Source organism: Dipteris shenzhenensis, chromosome 10, assembly GCF_047967505.1.
Source record: "Dipteris shenzhenensis isolate YYH24624 ecotype China chromosome 10, Dip_SZ_1.0, whole genome shotgun sequence".
Lineage (NCBI taxonomy): Eukaryota > Viridiplantae > Streptophyta > Polypodiopsida > Gleicheniales > Dipteridaceae > Dipteris > Dipteris shenzhenensis.
The window spans coordinates 38,762,754-38,782,854 of NC_141605.1; the positions used below are offsets into that span (position 1 = coordinate 38,762,754).

General features: G+C 44.2%; 1 protein-coding gene and 1 pseudogene across 3 annotated transcripts in view; one reads left to right on the plus strand and one right to left on the minus strand.

The window, feature by feature from the left end:
• LOC147897789 (uncharacterized) overlaps positions 1 to 20,101 on the minus strand; it is a 160,285-nt gene that overhangs the window by 97,542 nt on the left and 42,642 nt on the right. For all 3 annotated transcript variants that reach the window (XM_087380506.1, XM_087380508.1, XM_087380507.1), the window contains one exon: positions 9,352 to 9,455. In XM_087380506.1, coding sequence (XP_087236632.1) covers positions 9,352 to 9,455 — 104 coding nt within the window. The remainder of the gene's footprint in view (positions 1 to 9,351; positions 9,456 to 20,101) is intronic.
• Positions 12,989 to 17,100, plus strand: LOC147897790 (uncharacterized; annotated as a pseudogene).

The following is a 20,101-nucleotide window of genomic DNA, read 5'->3' on the forward strand; positions in this document are numbered from 1 at the left end:
AAGGTATTCCTAAGACAAGAACCCTTCAAGCTGCAAATGAAGCATGAAGACTCTCTTCTTGCTCACTTGAATCATATGGAATCCCTTGTCACTCAGCTTGCTAATCTGAAGGCCCCTGTGGGAGAAGATGATCAAGTTGATGTGCTCCTCTCGAGCATTGAGGAAATTTCTAAGTATCAGGAGATCATACCAGCGTTGCGTGTGACACAAATGGGTTATGAGCCTATGGTTGCTATGTTCATTGATCATGAAAGACAGTATGCAAACACTCCAGACTCCAATGCACTGTACTCCAAGGGCAAAGGCAAATTCAAGCCCTTCAAATGCAATCACTGTGGGAAGCTTGGTCACATCAAGGATCGTTGCTTCCAGAAGCTTGCCAAGCAACAAAACAAGGATCATACCAACTTGGTTGGGGCTGCAACAAGTGAAGACGAAGAAGAAGATGATGCTTCGACACTAACTTATGCTCTCACTGCTGACATCAGAGATCTCTCTCTCCATTCAAAGGTTTATGTACCTGATGATCGGGACTTTTGTTTCTGATCTATTCTATGTGTGCTTGGATACTCTGCCCTAGGTAGTCCCCCAAAAATGCTTGTAATAATGAGTTGTGTCCTTCAATCAATAAGGGTTCTCAGCCTTGGATAGTCCTCCTCAAATGATGTTTTGAGTGGTGTGTGGTTTCCTACCAAGTCCTGTTATGAAGCCAGCAGGGGATGTATTGTGGGAGCCGTTCTATTGGGGAGGGATAAATGCCGTACTATTGTACGAATTCATGTATGAGGCGGCTGCAGCTCCAAAAAGCTCCAAAATAGGTCTTCCTTTGCAGCAGGCACTCCAAAATGCAAGCTTCCCGCAATAGAAATGCTTGGAGAAGCCACAAATGCTCACGGGTGTGTAGAAGACCAGCAAACCAGCAAGAAACAGGCTGACAAACAGCTCCCAATGGCTCCAGAAGGGCTCCGGGTGGCTGGAAATGGCTAGAGGGTGGACCCCTAACCTCCTCTAATACTATTGTACAACAATGGAAGCTCAAAAAATGGAAGCAAGAAGGAGAAAAACGAGATGCTGTACTAGATTGCTGCAAAACTGAGAGTGGAGGCTCAAGGGAGAGCCAACATAACAAAACCCTAGGGCTAACTGACCTAGATGGTACATAAACTAACTATACCAACAGTCCTAATTGACTATAACTAGACCTACAAGGCACATACCAAGGAAGAAGTGGCATGGATAGCCCATGAGATGTCCTACAGGGCTGAGGGTTTGCCTAGGGAGAGGCGCATATGCACATTATGTGACATCCAGGAGATTGAGTCGGGGAGGAGCATTCATTTTCAGATGCCCAGCATACTATGAGATCCGAGGATGCTTCTATTGCCTCTTCAGAGACAATTTTGGGATATTGTCCCGCTTTCTCTCCTATCCACACCAGAGATACTTAGCCGCCTTCATTCACGAGGCAGTCAGACACTGCGAGCATCTACTTCGATCACGGAGACAGCAACAGACCTCCTTGATAGACTCTGTTAGAATTATTGTTATAATTTAGCAGTGACCAATGTAATGTAATAAGTAGGTTAGGGGCACTTTTACCTCACTTGGAGGTTTTTCCCCCTAACCACAGTTAGTTCACTAACTACGGTTAGTGAAGGGTAAGGTTTTGTCACTTAGACAAAACCTATCACTCTCTTCAGTTGTAATACACTCATCTATTGCAACTATCGATTTCAGCTCTCACTCTCCTTCTCTCTCCCTTTCACTCACATTTGGTATCAGAGCGGGTTGACCCTACTCCCTGCTTCCTTGCTCGCAATCTCCCTGCTTCAAGCTCAACAGCTTGCTGCCCATCTGTACAGCTCCATCTGAGATCGTCGTATAGCTCCGTCCGTACGTCACCGTACAGCCCCTACAGATCCCCGTACCATTGCGTCAGCCCATGCAGCTTCCGTGCATTTCGTACACAGGCGCCATACAGCATGTAGCCTATCCGTACAGTTCGCCGTCAGTCGTACAACGTCGCCAAACCGTACAGCCCCCGTACCGTCAGTCGTACAGCTCGTCGCCAGCTCGTCCGTCAGCCCATACATTCTGTCAGTCTGTACAGCTGTCGTACGATTGTCCGTACCTACATGCGTCGACCTCGTCGTCCATACAAGCTGCCAGTCAACTCGCCGTACATTGCTGTCAGATATGTGCATCCGTACATCCGTACAGGTGCACGGATTTCGACCGTACAGGCTGCGTTGTACAGTTCTGTACAGCTGCATTCAATCGGACTGACAGTTCCGAACTGTTAGTCCGTACAGTTTGAAGGTCACTTTGTAGGTGGGCATGGAAAGTTGCATTCTTGCAGGGTTTTCTTGCAGGAGGATATTGGAAAGAGTTTTGTCAAGCTCTTGTGCATATGACCATTGTTTGGCTGTATTTTTGGGAGCACATTTGGAGCTTTGGCAGACAAATTTGGGGCTTTCAATTAATTGGGGCTTTCAGACCATTTGCCCCTTTCTGGTTGCAATTTCAAGCCACAAATTGGGGCTTTTGTGTTGGGAGAGCAATTTTGCAGGTTTCAGTTCACACTGCCTCTTTGTGAGTGTTTTGAAGCACTTTTGGCAGGTTTTGGGAGAGATTGGATGCTCTGGCAGATTTCTGATAGACATTACAGAGATTTGAGTTGCATTTTAAGCTAGTGTTTGGCTGTATTTTTTGGGAATTGTGCACTCCATTCCTAGCAAGGCAATTCAGATTTGCATTTGCTGTATTTTCTTTCTCAAACATGGCCCATCAAAATCAGAATGATTTCCAGTTCAGTGGTCTCTCACAAGAGGATAAGCTGGATGGTACCAACTACTCCCTTTGGAGTTTTATGGTACGTAATATTCTGATTTCCCGTAATTTGTGGGACTATGTAAATGGGGATGAGTTCCGGCCAGCAAATGTAGCACCTAATACTCCTCCCCAACAAGGAGGAGGCAGAGGTCGTACACAGGGTACAGCTGTAGCACAAGTTATTGGTGCAGTTATACCTATCACTCCAGAGCAGAAGAGATGGGATTCACGTGATGCTTTAGATTTGTCGTGTATTTCTCTTTCAGTGAAAAGATTCATCATTCCACATATCCGGTCGTGTAAGACCTCAAAGGCAGCATGGGATATTTTGGAGAGCATTTATGCAACTCGGAATGATGCCAAGGCGTCCTTTTTAAAAAGAGAATTGTCTCATACACATATGGAAGAGGGTGACTCCATGTCATTGCACCTCACAAAGCTACAGGATTTACGAGAGCAATTGCTGAATATTGATGAGACCATTCTTGATTCAAAGATGATTACCACTTCTCTGAATTCTCTTCTTGAGTCTTATCTCAGCTTTCATACCTCGTTGAATTTGTCGTTGAGGGGGGGTGCAAATCCTCTCAATTTTCACGAGTTGATAGGACTTCTGTTGCAGGAAGAGCAGACCAGGAAAAACATGGCTTCACGAGCAGGTGAACGTGCCATGCTTTCAAAATTCAAGCCTAAAGTAAAGGGACAGGCAAAGACATCAGCAAATCAGCCTTCCAGTGGTTCAGGACAGCCTTCTCAAAAGGCTAAGGGTGATGCAGGTAAGCCCAAGAAGAAGGGAATATGTCATTACTGCAAAAAGCCAGGTCACTACATTGGAGAATGCAAGAAAAGGATTGCAAAAGAAAAGAAAAACAGCTCCGGTATGGCTGTTTCAGATTCAGCTCCTCATGCATCTGACAATGAGCAAGCTACAGCCAACTTTGTGGAGCACGACTATGTCTTCTTGTCTTGCATTTCAGACTGTCAGTTGGCTGCTCCGGATAGTACAGCCACTTGTAATGATGACTCTTATGCTTTTCTGACATGCACTTATGATTCTTCCAAGGATGCATCAGCTTTCAATGTCAATGAGACACAAAATACATGGTATTTTGATAGCGGTGCCTCAAAGCATATCACTTCCAGGAAGTGTCTTTTCACATCTCTGCATCCACCACCCGTTGGTAAAAAGGTCACACGTGCCAACAACAACTCCTATGCAGTTCGTGGTACCGGAGAAGTTGAACTTACAGCCATTGATGGCTCAATATTCAAAATTTCTAATGTCTTGTATGTGCCTGGTATCACAAAAAATCTACTTTCAGTGTCCACTCTTAACAGAGCTGGATTTCAAGTCATTTTTGAAGATGACAAGTGTGCAGTCCATGACAGAGAAAATGACTATGCCTTGAGATTGTCTGGCACTTTGTTACGTGGTCTTTTTCAGCTTGACATGTATGAGAAAAGACCAGCACATGCTCTTGCAGTTTGCACTCCTACTGCTGCTATGCAGAATGCGGAGTTATGGCATGCCAAATATGGACACATGCATTATGGCAGCTTGATGACGCTTCAAAAACATGCCATGGTTGATGCATTGCCTCCTCTTGAAACACCTCCTCCACATGCCTGTGAAGGGTGCATTCTTGGTAAAATGCACAGATTTCCTTTTAAGAAGGATGGATCAGTAAAAGCTGTTCGAAAATTACAGCTTATCCATAGTGATGTCTGTGGTCCCATGAGGACTCCATCATTGGGTGGTCATCTTTACTTTGTCACTTTTATAGATGACTACTCCAACTACACTTGGGTTTATGGGCTGAAACGCAAATCAGAAGTGTTTATGGTTTTCAAACACTTTGCAACCATGGTTGAGAATGAATCAGGACTCAAGATACAGACATTACGCACAGATAGAGGAAGGGAGTATTTGTCTGGAGATTTTGATGCTTTTTTGAAAGACAAGGGCATTGTACATCAGCTTACAGTGAGGCTAACTCCTCAGCAAAATGGCAAAGCTTAGAGGAAAAATCGTACTCTTATGGAGATGGATAGATGCATGCTAAAAAGCAAAAAATTGCCTCACAAGTTTTGGCTTGAAGGTCTCATGTGTGCCAATTATGTTTTGAATCGAGCACCCACAAAAGCTTTGAAGACCAAGACTCCTTATGAAGTTTGGCAAGGGAGACAGCCTTCTGTGGATCATTTCCGTGTTTTTGGATGCCTTGCATATGCTCATGTGCCCATTGAGTTTCGACATAAGTTGTCTGATAAGGCAATCAAATGCTTTTTTGTTGGGTTCAGTGCAGAGAGCAAGGGCTACCGTCTCTACAATCCTGTCACACGCAAGATTATTGTCTGTAGAGATGTTATATTTTCAGAAAATTCAGCTCACACTCAAGCTGAATTTGATTTTCCTACTTCTTCCGATGATGTCTTTGAGGAATTACTACCCATTGCCTTGGGTTCCCCTGCTGATATATCTGATGCAAATCAAAATTTTCAGATACCTCCACATGCTCCGATTCAGCCACAGGATGTCTTACCACCTCCACAAGCTGTGGAAGAGGTTGTTCAGCAAGAAATTGCAGATATACATGCAGCAAAAACAGTCCCAAATTGGCTGTTACAAACTCTCAGGGAGAGTAAAATTGATGCTCCATTACCTGGCAGAACTCGCAGTGCAGTAAGGCATGGGGGAGGTGCTCTTTCAGTTGAATCAGCTTATGCAGGTACTCTTCTTGATGAGGAGGAGCCTAAGACATTTGAAGAGGCGCAGGATAATGTGCATTGGATGAATGCCATGCACGATGAGTTGCAGTCCATTCAGAAAAATCAGACATGGGAAGTTGTCGATTTGCCAGCAGGTAAACATGCCATAGGTACACGGTGGGTTTTCAAAGTTAAAAGAAAGCCAGATGGGACCATTGATAGGTACAAGCCAAGGCTGGCTGCGAAAGGATATGCTCAGAAAAAAGGCATAGACTATGAGGAGACTTTTACTCCTACATCCAGAATGACAACCATCCGGTCAGTTATCGCCATGGCTGCAAATTTTCAATGGAATGTTCATCAGTTGGACATAAAAACAGCCTTCCTTAATGGAGACTTGTTGGAAGAGGTTTATGTCAAACAACCTCCACGCTTTGAAATTTCAGGAAATGCACTTCAGGTATGCAAGCTGAATAAAGCTTTGTATGGGCTGAAACAAGCCCCACGTGCATGGTATGCCAAAATTCATGCCTTTCTGACCAGCAAGGGGCTGCACAATAGTCCAACTAAGAGCACCCTCTACATCAAGAAGGATGGGGGGATATTTTAGTCATCATTCTTTATGTAGATGAAGATAATATTGCAGATTTTAAAGCTGAATTGCAGACCCTTTTGACATGTCAGATTTGGGGCTGCTACACTTTTATTTGGGGATCCAGTTCACTCGAGAAAAGTGGCATCGTTATGTCTCAATCCAAGTATGTGTAGAAACTCTTGGACAGATTCAACATGCAGGATTGTAAGCCCATAGCTACTCCCATGGAGCCGGGGCTGAAGCTTACAATGCATGAAGCAGGTGAATCATTTGATGTCACACTCTTCAGTCAGGCTGTTGGATGCCTCATTTATCTCTGCAGTACACGACCTGGTATTCAGTTTGCAGTTTCTCAAGTGAGCAAATATATGCACAACCCAAAGACTATGCATTGGCAGGCTGTAAAACGCATCTTCCGTTATTTGCAAGGTACCAAGTCTTTTGGCTTGATGTTTCCCAGGGGGGGTGACTTGCAGATGCATGCCTACAGTGACTCAGATTGGGCTGTCAAGTGGCAATTGTTTCTTTTTGGGCAAAGCTTGTATTTCTTGCTTGAGCAAGAAACAATCTACAGTGGCTACCTCTTCATGTGAAGCTGAGTACAGGGCAGCTTTCACAACGACAGTTGAATGTGTTTGGCTGCGTCGTTTATTTGCTGATCTTCATCTTTCATTTGAGGGTCCTTCTCCAATTCTCACTGATAGTCAGAGTGCTATTGCAGTGGCAAAGAATCCTGTGTTTCATGCTCGCACGAAGCACATTGAGGTTCACTATCACTACGTTAGAGAGAAGTTGCATGTAGGCGAGATCAGTATGATCTATGTGTCAACACATGACAATGTTGTAGACATTTTCACCAAAGCACTTCCACGTGAAAAGTTTGAGGCATTTCGCAGTGCCCTGAACTTATCTCCTTTTGGTGATTGATCATTTCCTTGTACATGACATTGGCACTACAGGGGGGTGTTAGAATTATTGTTATAATTTAGCAATGACCAATGTAATGTAATAAGTAGGTTGGGGACACTTTCCCTCACTTAGAGGTTTTTTCCCCTAACCACAGTTAGTTCACTAACTACGGTTAGTGAAGGATAAGGTTTTGTCACTTAGACAAAACCTATCACTCTCTTCAGTTGTAATACACTCATCTATTGCAACTATCGATTTCAGCTCTCACTCTCCTGCTCTCTCCCTTTCACTCACAGACTCTTCTTAGAGCTCGATCACTGAGTTCTTCTAGCCAAACCATGCGCACTCCCACATTACGAGGCCCCGCCATGATCGTGCTCTCACTCTCCTGCTCTCTCCCTTTCACTCACAGACTCTTCTTAGAGCTCGATCACTGAGTTCTTCTAGCCAAACCATGCGCACTCCCACATTACGAGGCCCCGCCATGATCGTGACACAGAGCCAGCAACACGACAACTCAAACAGAGGATTGACGCATAGATTACGCTTAGGGATATTTCTTCTCTGTTCAGAGTTGGGGCTCCACCGACAGTCGTCACTGTAGCCCTTATCAGATGTAGAGCTACGACCAGGAGACGACATAGGACCACGTCTGCGGCTAGCCACTAGCACTCTATCTGTGACTTTATGCCCTTAGTACCTCATCCCCCTCAACGCTCCAATGATGAGGATGTTAGTGTTGGGTAGACGATCACCATTCTAACATGACTATGTAGCACTCAGCACTTATCATTCTAACATGACTACGTAGCACTCAACCATGAATATGTAGCACTCAGCACTTATCATTTACATTCTGCATCGGAGTGGATGCTCGTTTAGTAGCTCCACCCACATAGCTTGTTTGTATCAGGATTTTTCACAGTCTCACAAACCCATCTGTCTTTCGAAGACTTTAATAAACTCTCTCCTCTCTCTCTCTCTCTCTCTTCTTTCGAAGACTTTAATAAACCTCCCTCCTTCCCTCCCTCCCTCCCTCTCTCTCTCTCTCTCTCTCTCTCTCTCTCTCTCTCTCTCTCTCTCTCTCTCTCTTCCACCACAGTTTCACTTAGCAAGGGGAGCCAGTTGAGATAGTACATTCATACACCTATCTAGAGCAATCTTCACAGGGCTTGTGAAAGGTCTTCATAGGACTAGTTTTCACAATGACTCATGCATGCCTCACACAAGGACACAGGGCCCTAGCTCCACTAGAGCGACATTGCTTTCAAGAACAGAGTTCCAGGACTCCCAACGAAGCGATCGTTATTTGATACACTTGTGAGGCCGACAGCCATGTATGCAACACCCTTCTGGGGGAGCAGCCAACAGCCATGTATGCAACACCCTTCTGGGGGAGCAGCCAATCGGCAACCGAATGGCGAAGACTTGAGATGCCACATGTGACTATGAGGTCCAGGATGATTCAGAGTAAGCCCTTGGTCCCACATCAAATCATGCAGGCAAAGTTCGTTATGACACAACTTCATCTTGATGTCATCTTCACAATAGTAACATATCTTCATGGAGTATGGGCCTTGCCTAGTTGGAGGCTGTCGAGATTGGCATTAAATTTATCCAGACGACTAGCAAGAGTGGGGTTCACGCAATGGTACGCACACATATCTAGATGGTTTGACGGCTAGGGTATTCAAATGGATCACCCTCCCCCTTTCAATATAACTTGGATACCCGTCTCTTCGCATTCCATGAGATGAATCAACCGTATCACACAATTGGATCTACTCCATCTCTATACATCGCGGACTTGGGGTAGGAGTTTCACACCAAGATCTAGTCCTACCATGATCATTTCTTAAGGGTACCAGAGAATGGAGTGATTACTAGGCCCCAGTATCTCAAGGACAGACGGGTCTCACATGCAATGAGGATTGCCATCGGACAGACGCAAGTCTCATCCCATTGGCTAAGGATCGAGACAGGGAGAGCCACAAGCACACCTAGAGAGCAACGGACTTGCAGGTTATGCACATTGGCAGAGGTGCAGACAGAGGAGCACTTCATATGCACTTGCCCCACCTACTATGATATCTGAAGACGGGACCACTGCCTGGATATAGGTTCGCCCACCCCCCTCCCCTCCCCTCCAAACACACACACACACATATAGATCACATACCATATAGATCACATAGATATAATATGAATGAAATGAACAAAGTAAAGGCATTACAAGCCTTGCTTATCACTACTTGGAAGAAACACGTCAACAGCCATAATTTCATTACAGCCCAAAAAAGACCAACCTGTTTCCATGACAATATATTACACATGGCAATGGCCTTTGTACGAGCATTGGAGACGGCATGTAATGGCTGCATTCTAGCGTATGACCGTGATTGTTTGTAATCTGTCACAACATCACATCAATATGCCTCCACACAACAATGTAAAAAAACTATCAAGATACTCTTAAAGAGTTCATAAAACCATACAAAGGTTAGCTGTGAGAAACTACTTACTCATTATATACAAAGTTTAAGACCGCAACATACCATGTCAACAATTCATGCCATTGGCCATGATAAGATGTTTTCAAATAGGAAAATGGATAGTTTGAAAACGTTCTTAACACTATCTCCACCTATTCCAGAAAAATAAAATAAATTTTGCTCAACTTAAACTCAACTTGCAACTAGCTCTATATTTAATTCCTCTCCTTTTTGCAATTTATCAATTCCAATTTCCAACACTAGCTGTCAAAGGGAGTGCCATAAGTAACAAAATAATATGCAAGGAATGATATGATAAGGATTGGCAGCTTAGGGTAACCTTATTGCACAAGGCATTTGATCTTGTAACTCGAAGCTTTAAATATACAAATAAAGAGGCTACAAAAGAGATCTCATTCATTGTCAAGGAGAAATTGCTAGAGAAATGACAAGAGAATTGTACATCTAACTAAGTTACGATGTTATAATGGAATACATGTTGAAAGCGACTAAGTCAATCCAAAGTTGATGGTGTCAGATGATCAAATCCCTTACACGTCTTCATGATCCCTGAAAAGCTTGGAGCGAGACCTTCATAAGCTTCCAATAGTACACTTGTTGTAGTGATTTGCCCACACCGTCATTTGGAGGTGCAGTGTATTTTCTAACCTTCACTAATGATTTAGTATAAAAATATGAATATACTTTCTCAAGATAAAGTATGAGTCATTTGACAAATTCAAAGAATTGATGGCAAGGGTGGAAAATGAAACAAGAAAGAAACTTAAAATAATGAGGACATATGGGGGGGAGAATTCTTGTTAATAGAATTCAATCAATTATGTAGCTCAAGGGGGATCAAGTGTCAAGTTACTACAGCTCTTACTCCATCTTACAATGGGGTAGCCAAAAGCGAGAACGAATCCATAACATAGATGACAAGGTCAATGATTAACAGCAAACAACTTCCCAACGTTTTGGGGCAAGCATAAGCAATGCATACCGCAACATACCTGATCAAAAGGAGTTTGACGAAGGTAGTGAAAGGAAGGAATCCACATGAAGTCTAGTGCAGGACAAAGGAGTTTGACGAAGGTCGTGCAAGGAAAGAGTCCACATGAAGTCTAAAGCAGGATAAAGCTTGACTTGAAAAGTCAAGCTTTGTCAAAAGGAGTTTGAGGAAGGTAGTGAAAGGAAAGAATCCACATGAAGTCTAGTGCAGGACAAAGCTTGACATAAAAAGTCAAGAGTGTATCGTCAAAAGGAGTTTGAGGAAGGTAGTGAAAGGAAAGAATCCACATGAAGTCTTAGTGCAGGACAAAGCTTGACATAAAAAGTCAAGAGTGTATCTTTATCAGATACAGTGTGGAATTGAATGGATACCATCTCTACAATCCAACCATCCAAGAAGATTATAGTCAACAAGGATGAATTGTTTCAAGAGCATCGAATAGACAGATAATTAACCCCAGCAAAAGTATCTGCTATTATGGATGCAGATCATAAAGAGGAGGAGGACGAGGTGTAGGCCATCATCTCCCGGTCCTATTGATGCCCTCTGGGCCCTGGTATGTGCCATGTAGCTTTAGTTATTAGAAGTTAGGTCACTTAGTACTTTTAGTGTCTTATGACACCTAGCACTAGTGATACCACTAGGGCACTATGTCCTAGGGTTCCCTTTTATTGTACTTTGTACTTTCATTCTTTCATAGTTGATGTGACGGCTTTCAGGTCTTGCTCCATTCTTGTGCATCCTTCCGCTTCCTTGAGTCTACAGTGGTATCAGAGTAGGTTCTACCTATTGCTCACGTCACTCCCAGCTATCATGATCCCTCTACACCTTTGACGCGGCTGTACCTTTGCTGTTTTACAGCTCCATACGTACAGTTCATTGATTGTCGTGCAGGCTGACGTACACAACGCTGATGGTTGTATGAACGCAAGGCTAGCGAGACAATTCTGTTGTTGTACGGGGGCAGATATTAATGCTTGCTGCTTGTTCGAGTTTTTGACAAGCTGAGTTTGGTCACCTGACAATTGGCCATTGGTTCTATGCTTATGCTCAAGAGGGCGCTACTGGTGAAGGGCGCACCCATCCCTTCTAGTGATTCCCTATGATCCTTGGGCTATGTTTTTTGAGGGTCTTGCTTGGCAAGATGATTCACAATGAATGCTTGCAGAGTAAGTTCGTGCTTCCGAGCATTGTGGGTAGATCAGTGATGCTTTCACCCATTGTTTGGATACTCTAGTGAGTCGGTGGACACTTGTGGTTGTCTGGGGAGTGTGTAGTCCTGCATGGGCTGCTAGTAACAGCTCTCGAGTTCTAATGCAGGTGTTTGCACTGAGTGTGAGAGCAGAGCCCCACAGGGCTAATGTTTGTGATATTGATGCCTACTGAGAGTGGGAAGAGCATTGAACGTGAGTAAGATGGTGATCATTGTGTAATCTATTTGTGGGATTCTTCAACTAATAAAGAAATACCGAAAGGGACACCAAGGCTTTGGGGCCAGTCTGTGTCTTTGTACTTGAAAGAAAGAAAGAAAGAAAGTTTATTAAAGTCTTTGGAAGACCGATGGGTCTATGAGACTATGAAAATCCTGATACAAAGAGCTGTGGTAGTGGAGCTACTAAACGAGCGTCCGTACCAATGCAAAATGCAAAATGCCAAAAATGCAGAGTGGCAGTACTAAGTCTTAAGTACAACATAGTGATGTCGGTGGTCGACTATATATCAATCTCAGCATCATCATCAATATCATCATCATCCCCAGCAACAGCAAGATATCAGGATGGATGAGGCAGTGGAGGCATGAAGTCGGCAATAGAGTGCTGTCGGCCACTCAGAGGTGCGGTCCTGGCAATCTCTTGGTCGTAGCTCTAAGTCTAACCAAGGCTACTGTGACCCCCGTCGGTCGGGCTCCAACTCTAAACAAGGAGGGGATGTCTCCAAGTGTGATCTGTGTGTCGACCCTCTGTCTGAGCTGTCGGGTCACGGGTTCCGGGTCACGGTCATGTCAAGGCCTCGTCTCGTTGAGCAAGAGCACTCTAGCTCCCCCCAATCTGTGTTTGGAGTGTTTGTTGAGTATCTTAATGTGAAGACTTATGGCTGGTTAGTTGTTTTACCACCCTCTTGTTGGCCTTGAGGCTGGTTTCATGGAACAGTCATTTGGTGTGAATCCATTGGATGGACAGCCTCCACTAATGCCAAATGTACATGGAGTTCCAGGGCAGCAGCCCTTTCAAGGTCCTTGTATAGTTATGCATGGCCAAGGGACTAATTTAAATCGAGGGAAGCAAGTTTTCCCCCAACCCTTTTTGTATCCAGGGTATTTTCGTGGGGGTTGAATATTTCAAGCGATGGCTGGTCAAGTTAATGACGGTCAAGGAATGCTTGGAAATTACCCTGTAGCCTGGGATGCAAGGCAATGTATATGGGGATATGCAGCCCGCAATGCCTAACATGATGTATGGCAATATTGGCATGCAGCCAGGAATGCAAAATGGAAGGTCAGAGACCTTTGGAGCTCCTACAAGTATGTTTGGTATGCTTGGGTTGGTGTGACAAATTGTCTAATGGGTAGTGGTAGTGCAGGACATGTTAGAAATGACCCAACAGAGGGTACACACAGCGGAAGACTAATAGAATTGCCCAGGTGCTCACACATTGTGGTATAGGGCATGGAATACAAACTTCTTAACTTAATGTGCATAGATGTGCAAGCCAGTAAATAGACAATGCTCAAAGACAAATATAGAAGCAACACTTTATATTTCTGTCCGTCCACAAAGTAGGACAGGATACCATTCCAAAAGGTTCTCCTACTAGATGTCAAGCACTTCTAGATCTCTAAGCCCACGTGCTCCACCTCGAGCATATGTAGACTCTCTAACCAAAGTGGTTCTCTCTACCTTATTGCCTGTAGATCAGCCTAGGTAGGCAGCACTTACTAGCTCAGTATGCAGCTCTCTGTAGGTCTCCTTCACCTCCTGGGAGTAGGCCCAAGAAAGCCCTAACTCCTTCTCCTGTCTACTGTAGGTTTGCTGCTCCAAAGGATATATATTGATGATCACAACACCTCGCTGCCCTAGAAGATAGCCAAGGTCCAGCCTCTAGGGAACTCAGTCCCCTTCACCCCCAGTGTGAGGCCCAAGGTAGTGGCTTCTGGCTGCTCCTGTCTGCTCTTGCTGTTGCTGAATGTTGGATGTGAAATGAGGCCTGAGGCCTCTCCTTTTATAGGCCCTCAAGGGCCCCTTGTAGTAACTGAATGGAAGCCCCTAAGTGGCCGACCAGTCTGCTCAAAACTGACCCATTGTGGGGTCCACTGGCCGACCCAGCAACCCTCCCCATGGCCTCACAAAACTAGGCCCCTTCAGGGCCATTTGCAAGGCCGACCTGCCATGTGTATTGCGCCACTGGCCAGGGCCCTACTGCCCTAGATTCAGGGCCTTTTGCAGGCCTCACACCTGCCCATAGCCTCCGCCATCTTCCCCGCATCTTTCTTCATGCAGGCGCCTTCCTGCTGCAGCATCCTTGCCTCCTGCCAGGCCTTCACCAGCCCCATACAGCCATGTATGCATCCACCTTCTCCGTACTGAAGCACCATCTGTCCGTGCTGGAAATCCCTGCGCAATCAGGCTGCTGCAGGTCCCTGATGTCCACGTGTCTGCCCCGTACATCAGGAGCTCCACAACTTGCTAGGTACCCTTCTTGCTAGCCCATTGGCCTTGTCCGGATAGCTGCCCACATGGCAGCCTGTGTGCTGCCCATGTGGCAGCCCCAATATCCTTTGGTCTACCTCCCCCATGCTCTCCTCATATGGGGGCTTACAAATGGGGAGGTGACCATTCCAACAGGACAGGCTGGAGGGAATGCAATACAACCTCCATTTTCGCAGCCGCCTGTGTATGATAATCTGACACCCAAAGGAAAGGTTAAAGATTACAAGTGAAGTTTGAGACCTTTAATGGGGCTCAGGATAGGTTGAAGGCTTTAACTTTTGTGCAGTAGTTTGATGCAGCCTTCTCAAGGGGGAACCTCAGTGAGTCCTCAAAAATGCAAAAGGCAGCCACTTTCCTGAAGGGGAATGCTCTACAATGGTGGACAAATTTGCTGCTCCAAAATAGAATACCCAGGAGTTGGGTTCAATTTAAGCAGGTGTTTTCAGCTACCTGGTTGACCACTACCTTTGAGGTAAAGGTTATGACAGCACAAGTTGGATGCAGTCAACTGTCATACCTTGGAAGAATACAATAAAAAGTTTTGGGAAGCTCTCTTGCCAGTCAGCTCTTATAGGCATGTGCCCTTGTCAGAACAAATTGAAAAATATTGTTGTGGGCTGCCAAAGGAAATTAGGGGCTACTGTACTAAAACAAGGGTTACCAACATGTCTCAACTCATTGAGAATGCTACTACAGCTGATGCATTGCTGTTAGGAAAAACCAGTGGGTATAAAAGCAGTAAGTTCAAGAATTTCAAGAAAGCAGGGAAACCAGGGAATGCTTCCAAGCCTCCTTTTAACAAAGGGAAGAAGAGTGATAGGCCAGGTCCTAATTGGTTGTCATGTGAGGAAAGGAAAGCCTTGATGGAGGCTAATAAATGCTTCACTATAAAGAAGAGGGTCATGCGGCACAGGATTGCCCAAAACGCAAGCTTAAAGGGAAAGTGGATAATAGGGAAGAGCAAAAAGGCAAGTAGCCTAAACCATCTACAAGGTTAATGCCTGATGTTATCACTATAATGGCGATGCTACGGAGCTTTGCAGAGCATGGGGCAAAGTCAAGGATCAGATGACATTGATTTTCTTTGACCCAGGTGCTCGTGCAAATTTCTCTCTTTAGAATTGGCAGGCAAACTTGGAATCCGTGCAGAGGAGATGGAGCCTATGAGTGAGGTAGGCTTGGCTTGTCTTGGGTTTAGCACTCCGGTTACCCCTATCATTGGAAAGCTCCGATTGCATATACAGAGCTTTGTGGACAGCGAGGAATCTTATATAATGCCTCTTGAGGGCTGTGATATTTTGCTGGGAATGCCTTGGTGTCACAGAGTTCATGCTTTGGTGGATACATATACTCGGAAGATCTCCCTAGAGCATAGAGGGAACAAACATGTTTTGGATGTCAAACTAAAGGGAGAGTTAATCCTTGTTGTATCTGCTTCAGCTATATGCTCAGTAATGAAACATCATATTTCTGCGTATTTAGTTTTTGCAAAGGATACTAAGTCTGATGATCCACAATTTCTAATCTCTAAGCTAGATAAAGAGCGGAAAAATTTTCTTAATCAGTTTGGAGAGTGTTTTCCTAACTCGTTGCCGGGTGAACTTCCACCCGAGAGGCCTAAGGATCATGCAATTCATATAGTGCCAGGCAGTAGTCCACCAAACAGCGCACCTTATAGGGTGAGTGCAGGGGGTACTCCTCCTGATGCCTCTTCCTCTAGCACTCCTGCTACTGCTCTTCCAACTCAAGAACAGTCAAGATGGGATCCAAGAGATGCAAATGCACATTCATGTATTGCTTTATCATGCAAGAGAATCATTATTCCACACATCCGGTCTTGCAGGACAGCAAAGGATGCTTGGGATAAATTGGCTTCTCTCTATCAGATTCGCAATGAAGCTCGTGTTGCATATTTGAGAAGGCAATTACAGGAAGTCAGTATGAATGAAGGTGACTCTATGGATGCATACCTGACAAAGGTCAAGGACCTCGTGGAACAGCTTGCCAACATTGATGAGGTGGTGCCAATTTCACAGCTTGTCAGAACCACATTGAATGGACTGCCAGATACATATCAAGGGTTTGCTACAACCCTTCGATTAGTGGCCATGGGTAATCCAGACCACTATTCTTTTGATCGGCTACTTACTTTGCTTTTGCAGGAAGAGCAAAGTAGAGCTAATAGAAAAGCCATTATTCCTGATCATGCATTTGCTTCAAAGCAGACAGGCAGAGGCAAGGCTTCCAAGCCTATGGGCAAGCCAAAATCTACACATAGCACCTGCAATTCCTCCCATGCATCTAAAAATACAGCAGATAAGTCAAAGTAGAAAAGATGCAACTATTGTCGCAAGCCTGGACATGACATTTCAGAATGCAGGAAGGGCATTGCTTCGGAGAAAAACAAAGCAGGATTGACAGTTAATGCCTCACATGCTATTGAATCCCATGAGCTAGAAGATGCTTCACATGCACGTGCTCTTCAGGATGATTGGGCATGGGCTGTCTATTGCTCATTTGATCCCTCCAAAGCTGATGCATTCTTTACTACTAATGATGCTCAGTCCTGGTACTTTGATAGTGGTGCTTCTAAACATGTCACATCTTGCAGACAGTTGTTTCATTCTTTAGCTGATGCACCTCGAGGGGGGACTGTCACATGTGCTAATAATGCTTCATATGCTGTAAAAGGAATTGGAGATGTGCAGCTCACATCCATTTCAAGCCATCCTGTTACTCTGACAAATGTTCTTTTTGTGCCTGGAATGGAAGTCAACTTGATTTAAATTTCTTCAATTGCCACTTCAGGTTTCAGAGTTATTTGTGATGGCTAAAGGTGCCTAGTTTATGATCTTCCTGATGACAATGCCATAGTTCTCACTGGCACTCTGCCAAAGTGGCTTTATCACCTTGATCATCACTCAGCTGCACTTTCTATTGAAGCATTTGCAATTTCAGATTCACAACTTGCTGAAACTCATCTTTGGCATGAGAGAATGGGCCATCTCAATTATAGAGCTCTTGCAAAGCTACATTCACAGCAGATGGCAAATGATGTACCTCAAACTCACACAGTTTCCAAACATGTGTGTGAGGGTTGTCTTTTGGGTAAGATGCATCGGTTTCCTTTTCGAAAGAATTGTCCAAAACTCTCACAAAGGAAATTACAGCTAGTGCACAGTGATGTCTGTGGCCCAATGAGGAAAAATGCCATTGGAGGGTACAAATATTTCATGACTCTCATTGATGATTTCACAAGATATTGCTGGGTATATCCTTTAAAAGCCAAATTTGAAGTTTTCTTATGCTTTCAAAGGTGGCTGAATATGGTTGAGAATAAATCAGGATGCAAGCTTGTCACCCTCAACACAGATAGGGGGGGAGAGTATATGTCTAAGGAGTTTGATGCATTTCTGTCTTCACGGGGCATTATTCACTCATGCACTACTCCTTACACTCCTCAGCAGAAATCCTGTTTCTGAAAGGAAAAACAGGTCCACAATGGAGATGGCTAGATGCATGCTTAAGGCCAAGTCTTTGCCCAATAAATTTTGGCTTGATGCAGTGATGTGTGCCAACTATGTGCTAAATAGATCACCTACACGAGCATTGAAGACTGTTACACCTTATGAAGCATGGAAAGGCAAGAAGCCTTCACTTTCACACATGAGAGTTTTTGGGTCTCTTGCATATGGTCGTGTACCATCTCAGCTGAGACATAAGCTTGATGACAAGGCAATCAAATGCATATTTATTGGTTACGGCCACGAGAGCAAAGGGTATCTGTTATATCAACCAAATACTGGGAAGTTTATTGTCAGTAGAGATGAACATTCAGCTTCTCCTCTTGTGGACTGCAAAGCTAAGCCAGATGTTGACATGTTTGATGCCTTTCTATCTTGGTTACCTCTGCCATCCTCAGAAGAGGACTTTGACCAGCAACATGAGCATCCTGCAGGCCCTCCACCAAGCAATAATCAGCCACTACCCCATGCTGATTTGCAGGTTTCTCTTCCAGCACAAAATGATCCCACTAGTCATGATGCAGTCATTGAAGAAAGAGCTGTCAATAGACAGCAAACGCAAGTTCCCATATGGCTTCTTGATACATTATTGAGGGACAGCAAACAAGATCAGCCTTTTGCTGCCCAGACAAGATCAGGGAATAGACAGATGCATGGTCGCTTTCTTGAATTTGCACTCCTTGCTACAACTTGCAATGAAGAGCCCTTGTGCCATAAAGATGCTTTTGATAGCAAAGAGTGGATGGATGCAATGAGAGCTGAGTTACAATCCATTGCCAAAAAATGACACATGGGAATTAGTAGATCTCCCTCCCGGCAAGCATGCCATTGGTACCCGGTGGGTCTACAAATTAAAAAGGAAATCTGATGGCAGCATAGATCGATACAAAGCCCTCTTGTTGCAAAAGGGAATGCCCAACAACAAGGCATTGACTTTGAGGAGACATTTCCTCCCACATCCAGGATTACTACCATTAGATGTGTCATTGCCATTGCAGCCCATCATCATTGGCGAGTGCACCAGCTTGACATCAAAACTGCTTTTCTTCACGGAGATCTGCAGGAAGAAGTCTATGTCACACAACCTCCTGGCTTTGAGATTGTTAATTCTGAAAATAACGTAACTGCTCCTACCGCAATGCCACTTGCATCGGTTTCAAGGAAAACGGTTTCTAGGGATCAACTATTTTTAACACCGGTCTTGAGACCATAGCTTGTTTTATGGTGTTAAAACTTTCATGTTGATTCTGTCCCCATATAAAAGGTACTTTATCTAAGGTCAGATCAGTCAATGGCGATACTATTTCGGAATATCCTTTGATATACCTTCGATAAATTTGGACAAATCCCAAGAATGATCGCAAAGCGGTCAAACTCTGAGGGATTGGCCAAGTCAGTATCGCAGCCACTTTCTTTGGATCCATTTCTACCCCCTCATGAGTAATTATGAATCCTAAATATTCAAGTCTTACCATACACAATATAGTTTTCTTTTTATTTACATAAAGACTGGCTTTCCTCAAAGTACTGAACACTATTCTTAAGTATTCATGATGCTCAGTAATATCGTCAATAAAGTATACTACAAACTTTCCGATATATGGACGTAGTAAATCGTTCATAAGCATGGCGAATGTAGCTGGAGCATTGTTAAGTCCAAAGGGCATTACCAAAAACTCATAATGTCCAAACCTGCTTCTAAAAGTGGTTTTATGCACATCCTCGGCCCTAATACGGATCTGATGGTAGCCACATTTAAGATCTATCTTACTAAAAATTACGGCCCCATGTAATGCATCTAGCAAATCATCGATCCGAGCCATCGGATACCTGTGCTTAATAGTGATATTAAGCAATGCTCTGTAATCTATACAGAGGCGAAAAGTATCATCTTTCTTCTTCTTTAATATCACTGGCGAAGCAAAAGGTGAGAAACTTGGTTGAATCTGCCCCAACTTGAGGTATTCTTCCAGTTGTCTTCGCACCTCCGCCTCTTCAGTAAAACTCAACCTATAGGGAGGTCGATTCTGCCCCCGGGATTAGTTCAATCTTATGCTGGACATTCCGCTCTAGAGATAACCCATAAGATAGCTCATCCCTAAAACAATCAGAGAACTCCTCTGCTTTTTGATCAGCCAGCTTGGCCATCTCTATTTTGGACAACATCAGTGCTAGCCGAAGAATCATCAACCGGCTCTACCGATGCTGTACAAAGAAACAAAAACTCTTCTTGAGCTTTTCGAATTTCCATTACGGAAACCAACGGTCCTTGAGGTATATCCTTTTCACCTCGTAAGACATACAGCACATCATTCATCTTG